Source organism: Branchiostoma lanceolatum, chromosome 3 (genome assembly GCF_035083965.1).
Source record: "Branchiostoma lanceolatum isolate klBraLanc5 chromosome 3, klBraLanc5.hap2, whole genome shotgun sequence".
Lineage (NCBI taxonomy): Eukaryota > Metazoa > Chordata > Leptocardii > Amphioxiformes > Branchiostomatidae > Branchiostoma > Branchiostoma lanceolatum.
In genome coordinates this window covers 10,014,530-10,026,616 of record NC_089724.1, presented here as the reverse complement: position 1 = coordinate 10,026,616, position 12,087 = coordinate 10,014,530, and the positions used below count along the sequence as shown (strand labels likewise).

General features: G+C 42.9%; 2 protein-coding genes across 5 annotated transcripts in view; both read right to left on the bottom strand.

Annotated features, from left to right (window-relative positions):
• LOC136430132 (low-density lipoprotein receptor-related protein 4-like) overlaps positions 1–3,350 on the bottom strand; it is a 67,496-nt gene extending 64,146 nt beyond the window's left edge. For 3 of the 4 annotated variants that reach the window (XM_066420449.1, XM_066420452.1, XM_066420451.1), the window contains exon 1: positions 3,165–3,349. In XM_066420449.1, the coding sequence (XP_066276546.1) occupies positions 3,165–3,213 (49 nt within the window). In that variant the 5' untranslated portion in view covers positions 3,214–3,349. Of the gene's footprint in view, positions 1–3,164 lie in introns of all 4 variants that reach the window. The other variant, XM_066420450.1, reaches the window with a different exon arrangement.
• Positions 3,351–5,985: 2,635 nt separating this feature from the next.
• On the bottom strand, positions 5,986–9,328 carry LOC136430129 (uncharacterized). The gene is made up of 8 exons (XM_066420447.1): positions 9,194–9,328; positions 8,848–8,871; positions 8,490–8,606; positions 8,270–8,367; positions 7,809–7,914; positions 7,392–7,562; positions 6,852–7,012; positions 5,986–6,243 (listed from the first exon to the last, which is right to left on the bottom strand). Exons 1-8 carry the CDS (start codon positions 9,258–9,260, stop codon positions 6,133–6,135), a joined length of 855 nt encoding a protein of 284 aa, XP_066276544.1. The 5' UTR covers positions 9,261–9,328; the 3' UTR covers positions 5,986–6,132.
• Positions 9,329–12,087: the final 2,759 nt, after the last annotated feature.

The following is a 12,087-nucleotide window of genomic DNA, read 5'->3' as shown; positions in this document are numbered from 1 at the left end:
ACTTGAGTCAGACTTTAATGGAAACAGTTGTGTAACCGCTCACCAAGATCGGTTCAATCACTTCCTGGCAGAAAGCTGATCCAGCAACTAGGGACTATTTTGGTCTGACAACGAACAAACCTAGACTTTCGGACTGGCAATGAGGTAGCTTAGTAGTCATCTAGACTGGCAATGAGGTAGCTTAGTAGTCATCTAGACATGTCATTGACTTCAAGAAGTGCAACAGATACCATTTGTTCAATGGCCCAGGTTAACAATGTTTGTTCAACATTGTGAGAACAAAAGTACAGAAAACAAAGAATGCAGAAAAATTCAAATAGCGAATAGCATCCCCATCCAACCTTAATTTAAAAAGTTGATTTTTTTTACTTGCCAAATGCCACATCTAGAAAACAAACTAAAGATTTAAATAAGACTGACAATAAATATTTTTGATAAGTAGGATTACGTCTACTTGGTTATGTTATAATGGGTTTCTTATTGTTCATCATTACTGCTTGAATAAGCAAACATTCCAAACTTGATCTGGCCAGCTACAAAGAGCCAAGGCCGAAAAGTTGTCAAAACTTCCAACAATGGCTAAAGTAAACAAACTGAAGGGAGCATTGTTTTTATAACAAAGACCAGCATTTTCAAGGTAACACCAATGGTGTTGAAACTAGACCCATTATCAGACTGAATTTGAATTTGATTAATGGTTTCATAACATGGGTAGAACAAAAGAAAGGAATTATTTGAAATCAATAGTCATGTCCATTACTAAAACTAAAAGCTGTCAAGTTTTTTTCTCAGCATATAGCATAATCATGTGACACTATCCCACAAATATAAACAAAAACAAAGGTGCTTTTTCCAATAAATTCATCTTGTGAGAGAAACAGAAAAGACACATCTAGTCAATAGTAGTTCGAATGCCATGTTTTACAGCTTATTCCTAGCCTGGGTGCTATCTGATTACTACCGGGCTCCTACACTGGCTTCCCTGAAAAAAATCAAGTGTAGGAACAGGCTAGCTTATTCCTACTGATGATAGCAAATACCAGTACTGTTCACCTTGGCTCTACACAACAAGTGGCCGGATGGCAGCTGACATAAAGCTAAGTGCAGGATGCCTGTCCTTCCTTTCAACTCTTTCACCGAGCTATCTTCTGCCATAAGCTGGACCACATTATTGTTTTAATTGAAACCGGTTATTGCAAAGGCATTGATATGTTAAGATGAAACCTGTTTTAATGAAGTTGCCAAAAATAACTGAAACAGGTCCAACTACAGACCCATTGTGGTGATTTTATAATCATAGTTATATAGACTTCCAGTAAGATCCTGTTCATACCAGGCTTTGCGAATCTGGATTAATCCAGGCACAGGATTGATCCAGATTTGCAAATCCTGGATTCGGATTGTTCATGTCAGGATTCATGAATCGGGATCAACTGAGTCTACAACGAAGCTTGAGGTTCTACATCCTGAACAATGTTGTGAGACCCTTGGAAATGAAACTGGATTAGAACTTAAATGGTGTTGATTTTAGAGCAAAACAACTTCCTTCAGAAACGGTTTGTTGGTCAGTCCAACAGTGCTACAACAGTGAAAGAAGCCATGAGAAAGGAAGTCAGTACATGACATCCACTTCCATACCAAAGACTCTAGTCAAAGTAAAAAAAAAGTTTGACAACAAACTGGCATAGTGATTTTCCAAGTGGTTTTCAGCTACAAATGGTATACAGCATTGTCTACCAGTGTCCGGACCTCTAGTACAGCTGGCACATCCTACATAGAGGTGTCAGTGGCACCGGGTCATGACATGGAGGTTACAGACTGCCAAGACATGACTCCCAGGAATGGATTTCTCATGAAACCACCAGATTCTTTACCTTGATCCAAGGCCACTGCCACTTTCAAACTCACATAAACCAGGCAACAAGACTGTAAAATCGGGGACAGTGCAATAAAAGTTTGCGACTTTAATTTTGTTTGACTAGTATAGCCAAGGAGGTTAAAGTAAGATTTTAACCTCCTTGGTATAGCAGTAGCGTTAAAGGTTGAAAAGTGGTCAACGCCATTGGCGTAAATTTATATGAATCTCATCTTAAGTAGTCGCTGTAGCAAATAGATTAGACACTTTGAGGGATTTGCCACTTACAGCTTGCCATCTTAGGTGTTTTCTGTAATCCTTTATAAGGAGGCAAGACACTTTTCCAAGTAGCCCCCTGCTGCTGACCTCTAACCCCAGCCTCAGTAGTTCATTGATAAGGCCATTCGCCATGCCTCACACCACAAAATTCACTCCAGATTCCTCCCAAACCACACACATGTCAACGGCTCTCCGGCCAACTGGAAAACACATCTGGGTGGACGTGTCGTCCTGTACCAGATAAATAACTCAAGGAACCACAGGAAAAAAATTATATATATATTGAGGATAGCGCAGGTTCCCGTAAGGTCACATTTTGACTGAGTTTCTACACCACCGGCACAGTGCATTTTTTTGGCATTTGCAGACAACGTTCAGGGCGTTCACAAATAAAACACGTACCTTGTAGGATGAGTAGACAATGCTCTGATATATTTCGTGCAAAAAATGACTGTCAAAGCGGGAAAGACGACGAGGAACAGTTGGGACAAAATTCTGCGACCCCCCTTCACAGCTGGACGCTGTGCTGTTTATAGAAAGGCGCCCGTAATATCTGTCCTCGCCACCATTAAAAATTGCTTGTTTACAGCGAGGTTTCTAGATCACAGGGAAGCTGTCAAGGTATGACAACACTGTGTCTCAAGGGACAGATTATTCTACAAAACAGGATAGAATTCTCTCTCAAGATGTAGAAACTCTCGCTGCATTTCAAAGAAGGCATGGTTAGTGTTAATGCAACAAGTTGTACACAGGGCATATATACCAGAGAGTGGCAAAAATATCGTCTGGAAAGCTCACAAATACCAATTCGGCCAAATATCTGGTAATTTTCTGACAGGTTCGTAAGATACTGTGGTAGTGTTGGGATAATCTGGAAGCATTGCCTTGGTCTTTTGTGCCACGAGGGAGAATTTGACGGGGTCCACAGCAGGCATGCTGCCCGCCCATGAGTTCGTCAACAAGTTAAGCAGAGCTGCAAAAACTCAACCAAATTTAACCAAGTTTCAATCAAAAATTTATAATTTCTCACCTGCCCAAGTCACAGCCAGCGAGATGAACAGCACTGCTACTGCACGCATGCTTCCCCGGCCGCGACACGGTCACGGAAAATCCCGGGAAATCCGGCAAGTTTGGCCGCAGAAAATCCGCACAAGTCCGGCACGAAAACTGGGAACCGCGTTTAGAACACACGGCGCCACCAGGCAGGTCCACTCACGGGCGGGGGTGGGCAGGACACATGGACAGGTCCACTTTAGGAGGGGTTTCCCGGATAGTCATTATGGCATGCATGCAGCGTCATCTAACGACAAAGATGCATACTACATCTTGGTCAATAGGAGGGGTTTCCTGGATAGCGATTATAGCATGCATGCAGGGCTTCCTAACGACAAGGACGCATACTACAGCTTGGTCAATCACGAGCAACGTACTCTAGTCATAGGCCGTTCGCCGTTTGCTGGTATGCGAGCCAAGAAGCGATATGTAGTTTTGGACAACACGCAGAAATCAGAAAGTGACTGCAAGGAACGAGCCTTTTTTCAGGCTAAATATACATGTAGTCTCTGTGCTAATTACTTTACAATGAAGCCCCATTCAATATAAACTATTGTCTTAACCATGCACCCGCATCAGTAATCTCAAAGTAAAACTAAAAGCACTAAACACATGCTGAGTAACTTGTAACGTTACTAGCATCAACAACCAACAAACTCAGCCATCGTCTGCAGTTCAAATATATGTCACAAGGTGCATTACTGTATGAATTTCACAGCCTTATGGAGATGCATACCACCGTAATTAAGTTCTAATAGTTTGTGTCTCGCCAAAAATGATGAAATGAAATAAAAAAATTTTTTACTGTTTTACGTGTATACTTCATAATCTTGTCCGAATGTTTTCTTTAATACGCCCAGTCGGTTGTTTTAGAAAGGGTCTTCGAAAAGTCCAAATACTTATATCAATTGGTCCTAAATATGACCAGAACCCTAATATTTCATATATTCTGGAAAATGCCAATATACATGTAGAACAAAAATTTCCCATTTTGTTGCCTTCGCCGTAGGCAGAAGGATATATTTTTGGTCGGGATTTAGTGAAATTCATTTAATGCAAATGAGGGCATTGTTTACGCAATTATGAGGTTAAGTTAAAATTCCCTTTCAATGAGCTATTTTTGGGATGACGATCTATATACGAGGACACCTACATACGAGGACACCATATGGACAGTGTGACTGGCTGGGATTTGGGGGCCAACATGTGGGCAGTGGTTTTCACCATGGCGCTTCAAGACATATGAACTGAGAACTGTGACATAGAGAGGAAACCCGCTTGATATATCGATTATGTAAATAAGGACATAATTGGTGAGAAAATGCTATGATTCCAAAGTTGTAAATGACGGTAATTTCATTGATACCTGCATTCGGAAGTTAGTTGAAGGTGAACATCATCATACATTAAGTATGCAAGCCATGACACACCTTTCAAACACATCTTTCATATTAAGTTAACACCATTCGGCGAAGGTATGGGATCACCGAACTCTAGTTGTAGATTATTTCTACGGCTGTAAGTATGTTTTTCTTCCTTGATGACGCACATGTTTGGTATGACCTACTTTTTATATTGAATTGATACATACATTAGTGCAAATAAGGGAGGATGTTTAATGAGATAGTCTAAATAAGTGAGGATGTTTGATAAGATAGTGTTCTTTAGATTAACTCCTGTGTTCTTCTCTGTGATACGTTGATGGAGGTCAGGCATCCACGGTAATAAGATACGCCAAAATTAGTTCCTCAAGCAACTGGATAAAATTTTGAAACAGACGTCTCAGACAGCATCCGCTGTCATTCGTCAGTGTTCGATCACTGTCTTCACTGTGAGATACATACACCAATTTGTTATAGCCTGGTGCCACCTAGCTCGGTGCCATCTGGTCGGTTTACATCGGACTCTTGTAGTTGCTAGTATCAGTAGTACATGTACATTGTCATGTAGTGACTACGACAGGATTTTAATAATTTTTCTATGCGTAAGCATTGTCCCAAGGAACTGGTGACTGAATATGAGCGAAATTCTTACGAATCCAGATCCGACAAAATTTCAGAATTATGAGAGGCCAGTCCTTTGCAAACTGCAAGTAAGGTTACCGGGGCGGTTATTTCAGTGAATTGGACGTTGCACTACTTTACGGTTAAAGAAGTGAGAGAGAACTGGGTTTGTACTAAATAGTGGTAGCTAAAAACGTAAGGTTTTCAAATACAATATTTGGAACCATATGGATGACGTCATCATGTTGTATTGCCCTTTTTATAAATGTTTTCGTAGGAAAACTACAGGATTTCCCAACAACACGAAACTTCATTTTCTTAATGGATAATGATAAAGTCCAGGCAAACGATCGTTGGCTCCAACGAAAATATTCTGATAATCTATTGTTATAGCGAAGTAATTAATTTTTGATTTGATTTATTTATTTGGCTGTAGAAAAAGTACAGCCAGGGCTACCCAACTAGCCGAAGGCTATTACAGAGGGTCATCCCTGGTAACCTGGTAACTGAACGTCTCCAGTATGTACATGTTTGTGTGTATAAGAATTTGTTTGGAAACCCCGCATGACCAAAAACGTCTCCCGCTAACCCTACGCCAAAAAAAGTCTCTCTAACATCGTTCTCCAGTATTTTTTTTTTCAAACGGTCTTCATGAAACGCATGTCTTTTTTTGCATATCACCTATATTAGGTAATATGCAAGAAAGGATATGCTTTTCATCTAGACCGTTTGAAAAATACAATACCTACCTACTCATCGTACTCGGGACATGTAAAAAAATGTTCTAAGGCAGAGTTTCATTGGCATGTTTTTATTTATTTCTGAAGCAACGCATCATGTGTTGTTTTGAGTAACATTGCGACTAATGGGAGTCATGTTTGTGTGCTGCCCAGGTAGAGGTGTTGCAGGACTTCAGATTTCTGCTGTGACTTTTGATGTCGTCTAACAGAAGTTGAAGCTGGGCGAATCATCCATGTAGATATGTATGGTGGTCAGGCCCTTCTGGATGGACTGGGCAAAACAGGCCGGGGTGTCCTGATCCTGGAAGAACGCCTGCAGCAGGAGAGACAAACAACCCTTTACTAAACAAGGCCATAGCACGTCCAGGTCAAAAGGTACAAAAAACGGAGGTTCTGCTGCAGGTACCATGCAGGGTGAAGTGTGCGTCCGAACGGCCGGTACACACAGACGCTGCCATAAGGAAAGGCGCATGGATTTATACCAGGGGGCCCAAAATAGACCTTGACCTTCGGCGTCCCAACACCTGACCACATACCAAATATCATTGTATTCCATCAAGAGGTTCTTGAGTTGTGCTGCCTACAGTACACAAACACACACACACACACACGCACATACACACACACACACACACACACACACACACACACACACACACACACACGCACACACACATGAGACAGACACAGACACACCCAAAACTATATCTCCATTTTTCATGGAAATAAAGATAAGGGGCAAAACTAATTGTGCTTGCTATATAGGTGGTTGGTGATAAAGGCATTACGGACTCGCGTGACAGGCACGTGTTGACGGGTATCGCTGGTAGTACACTTCTATCCTTTCCACTCTCTATGTCGAAGATGTGGCAGTCATGCATGACTACAGGCGAGAAGTATGGTATATCATAGACCACTCACACTCAATGAGCCTAATTCTGGTTTCTCGTAGCGGGGGCTGTTCAGGTCGGCGTTGATGTCGAAGCCGAAGCCGTTCAGCCTGCCGGAGTTGTATAGCAGGAACACCGGGAAGAAGTCGTCACAGTCCATGCTGGCGGACGTGTTGTACCAGTAGTGCTGGCCTATACAAGGGGAAAAGGCAAAAGTTAAATTTGTCTGAGACATTTGGGCCTATAGATTTCTCTCACCATACTGGCTTGTAGTACAAAGGCTTTGTGTGCGTGCATGGGCTAGACCAAGGAAGATCTAGTTTCCTAATTTTTCCCCCCAAAACTTTGTTACGTTACGTTAGAATCGTCATTAGTAGACTATAGGCAGAAATGACGGCCTTAAACTTGGTTGACCGGCAGGACACAAGTACGTAATAGAACGACCTTTTCATCGCTTTGTTATTGACCTTTACGACTTGACAATTCCCCTCCAATACACTTATAACGTTAAGGATTTGGTGAACTTTCTGTCAGTCTGTTCCTAGATCTCTAATCAAATATCTCAGCGTACCCATGGTGTAGAAGCAGCCGCCCTTGGTCCAGGCGGTCGCGCCGATATCAACCTCGTCCCTGGGGATCAGCTCGTAGTCGGTCTCTGGGGTGGGGCCGTTCTGCAGGTACAGGCCCACGCCGGTACCATGCAGGGTGAAGTGTGCGTCCGAACGGCCGGTACACACAGACGCTGCCATAAGGAAAGACACATGGAATTGTTAATTACAAGATTTAGTTGAAACAGTGCAAATTGCAACAGCGGTGGCGACAAAATGGAAAGCCCGACAAAAACGCCTAAAAACACGTCATAAGCCAGCCGGATCCACTCCTCTGCTCGGAGAGAACCACAGGGTGCATTCTCTCTGCAAGGCATTTCTAATGCCGACTTTCAGGTTCCAAGCCAAAAAAAAGCGACATTAGAGCAAGCGTGACCAACCTGGTTCTTGGAAGTAAGCAGTGATGACCAACATGTCACCATCGTAGTTCCACATGTTCATGACTTGAGCAGCGGGAATACCGGCAGGGAGTTCGGCAATGCGGGCCTGGAGGTCGATTAGATGATAATTGAATATTTTCAGGGATAGATGTCTGAAGGAGAGAGGTCTACATAGCTTGAGAAGTTTGGAGAAGTGATTTCAGATGGCAACGCCGCAATGGCTGACTCGGACTAATCTCCAAGCAGATCTATCGCGGTGGCAATGACAGTATCCAACTGGCAAAAAGCAGTCTGCTTTTGCCAGTCGGATACTGTCATTGCCACCGATAGATCTGCTTGGAGATTAGACTCGGGCCATGGTACATGTCACAATCTGTGAAAGAAGCGCGGTCTAGGCTGAAGTGACCTGTTTTGGTGACTTACATTTTTAAGATACAATAAAAAACCTTCCGTAGACTCACCCCCATCTGGATTCCAGCGATGAAGCCGTTATCGTCGAACAGCAGCATGACCGCGGGGTCGTTGTCCTTGATGTAGCGGGACCCGCGGTAGTAGTCGCCTAAAAAGTAAACGAGCGAAAATATGAAATGTTAACGTTAGAAAGATATGAAAAACAATTATAGATTTATCCGACCAATGCAAACTTGCTAGTAGTATGTTGTGTAATCAGGTCGCACGTACCATCACAGCTGGCTCCGCGGCTGAAGTCGACCCACCCGTCGGCCAGGGCGTCACTCTCCGTACGGGGGAGGGAGTCGAACACGGTCGAGCTGAACAACTGGTTCAAGCCCCACGTCACTGACAATGGAAAACGATCGTGTCATTTTTACAACATGAAGAGCTAGGTGCTATTCAAAGAGGCAAGGATATAGTCGAGCAGTTAACAAAATCGTGGCGTGAACTAAAGTGAGAGAACTGATGGTATACCTAAGTATGAGAAAGCAATGGCCAAGCGCGGTCACTGACTACACTGCAATATGGGATTATCTAATCTTATCTAAAGCGAATAAAAGCTTAGAAAAACATTCATAATCGTCACCTTTGAGGTCGTTCCACTCGGCGTCTGCATGGGAAACAGGAGAACGTTAGGTACGCCAGGAGATAGAATATGTGAATACATTATTCATGTATGAAGGATGAAAATTAAGCACCTGATCTTAAAATGTTCTGAAGTGTATCTCCGGCTTAACGACTGGACCAGAAAGATTCACATTGAGTAACTTCCGTACGTAAGAATATAGAGGGGTTGGGGAAATTGTAGAAATACAGCTACAGAAATACAGCTCTTTTTCATACCTACATTGAAAGTAATCTATTGCCATCTCTCTCGCATTCAAGAACACTACAAAAACGAGAGAAAGAGTGAAAAAAGGACAATATTGTACCGTCATTGAAGAGCCACCCCTCCACACAAACAAGGCTGAGAAGCGCCAATGCTACAAAAGTCTTCATGGTGATGTCGGTCTTCTGTCGTCAGCAGTTGGAGTGAACTGTCCTGGTCCGGGCCGGCGACGTCAACTTATAACGGCCACACAAGCGTCACAGGGGTGGTCCGGAAGGACAGTGGTTAGGGCCGGTTGTTTGATATTGACATTACGTTATCATATACAAACTTCAAAGCTTCGGAGTCTGACACACCATCGGTGTCTGACAAGGGAGGGTTCCTCCAAAGGAGCGATAACGCCCAGGACTATGATGATACTGATACAAACTTTCTCAGCTGCACCTTTCTCACAAAAAAGGCGAAGTATCTGGTGTTTCAATCTGCTTAGTCATGCAAATAAAGATGTCACGACAAACATGCTTGAAGACTTAAAGGGCAAAGTAGGCGTTGTTATTTGTAATCCAATTGAAAGCAAAGGAGCGATAACGCCCAGGAATGATACTGATACAAACTTTCTCAGCTGCACCTTTCTCACCAAAAAGGCGAAGTATCTGGTGTTTCAATCTGCTTAGTCATGCAAATAAAGATGTCACGACAGACATGCTTAAAGACTTAAAGGGCAAAGTAGGCGTTGCTATTTGTAATCCAATTGAAAGCAAGTCCTTAGTTTATTCTTATCGGCAATATACAGTAGGACGAAGCAACAAAACACCACGACAACGCAAAGTAGAGAAACAGTGGCAGGTATACGTGCTTTAGCGCTGTACAATGATTGTGAAAGCTGTATAAGCAAAGAGATGCAATGCAATTCAATTGTCTACATTTTACAAACTTAAACTCTTCTGTATAAAAGTGAATTCCATCCAATGCTCTAGTTTATTTGTGAGCTGATGCAAATATACCGCATGAATTACACATTGAAAGTGTATTTTCTTAGCTATAAATTGTGTTTTTTTTTACCACCTCTCCATACAGTCACTTTGTTCATCAGTAGCGGTTCTCTAAATGTGTGAACTGCAGTCTGCAACTAGATTTAACTTCGAGATGTACAATCGAGTTAATACCCAACTGTGTAAAGCTAATGAAATATTCGTAATAAATGAATGTGTTGTGAAACCTGAAAACTTGAAAAACATCAATGATTCCATAATTGCTTTATCAAGCCTGTCCAAGTATTATCAAATCATACCCATGAACGCAATAACCTTGAGAATTACCGCAGTAATAACTAACAATATTCTATAGTCTACATATAGCCTTTCCGTCTAAAGACAGTTAAAGGTGATAAGAAACAATTTCAATTTATTTATTTTACCAGGGTCCATCTCAGATCCACGGATCTGCTTTTCAGATGACCCTGGCCTCAAACATTAAAAAATACAATCATGGAAAAAAACAAACCACACAGGAATATACATATATACAGATAACGTTACATGTACACACACATATATTACCGTATTCCAACTTATTCCAATCAGTTTAGTTACAGTCCCGCTACAGTAAACGCTGACGTTGTGGCAATGTGCCGTCAGATATGCATATGGTGATATAGTAAATATGATAAAGATGCCATTGTTGGTAGATACATTACTGGTAGAAACAAGAGTTCGGAGACCTCATATCTCCATGAAATATTATGATTATGCAAATGATTTCCACATTTGCATAATCTATGCACACAGGTCACAATGTTGACAGTCCAATTACCACTTAGAAGACGAATTATGTCACTTTTACATTAATTATGAAAATTAGGAATTTATTGCATGTATAGGTCCCTGTGACCCTGCAGTATGGGCACCCCTCTCCATGCACGGATAGGTCCCTGTGACCCAGCAGTATGGGCACCCCTCTCCATGCACGGATAGGTCCCTGTGACCCAGCAGTATGGGCACCCCTCTCCATGCACGGATAGGTCCCTGTGACCCTGCAGTATTGGCACCCCTCTCCATGCACGGATAGGTCCCTGTGACCCAGCAGTATGGGCACCCCTCTCCATGCACGGATAGGTCCCTGTGACCCTGCAGTATTGGCACCCCTCTCCATGCACGGATAGGTCCCTGTGACCCAGCAGTACGGGCACCCCTCTCCATGCACGGATAGGTCCCTGTGAACCAGCAGTATGGGCACCCCTCTCCATGCACGGATAGGTCCCGGCTGTGACCCTGCAGTATGGGCACCCCTCTCCATGCACGGATACAATGTAGGTCCCTCTGCAGTATGGGCACCCCTCTCCATGCATGGATGGTGTGACTTACCCTGCAGTATGGACATCCTCTCCATGCACGATGCTGTTGGGCGTCCTTTTCCAAACACAAACGACTGACACATGAACGGCCGGCATCCCACGATTTACATCAACACATTTTGTCAACATCTCTTCAAACTCTAACAATTTACAAGTCTCAGCGCTGGACGACAAAATGCGACGGTTGAAGTTGAACGGTTAGAGTTATTAGCATCAGAATAAAAAGCAATATTGAAATAACCGGGTTTAACAACATGTACATGTGGTCTGGAAACTAAGCCTTTACAGTTTGCAGACGATTAAAACTTCCCCCTTGTTCCCAAGCTCGGCTCACTTTATGCACTTATTTCATTTGTGTCGGGTTTAGTGCCTAACTTTGATAAGTGTAAAATGATACGTACTATAGGTTAACTTCTTTGTACCTTGCTCATTACCAATACAGTGGACTGAAGGTCCTGTAGTGTAGGATCGTGTAGCAAATATACAGATGTAACCGGCTCCTTACTAGGCGCCCAGTACGGAACCCGTGGAGAAAATGGCGCCGATACTCGGCCCCCAGTACGGAAGGAAGTTCCGTACAAGAATTCCAGTACGGAACGGCTTTATTCCAGTACCGAAGCTTCGTCAGCACTGGGCGTCCAGTA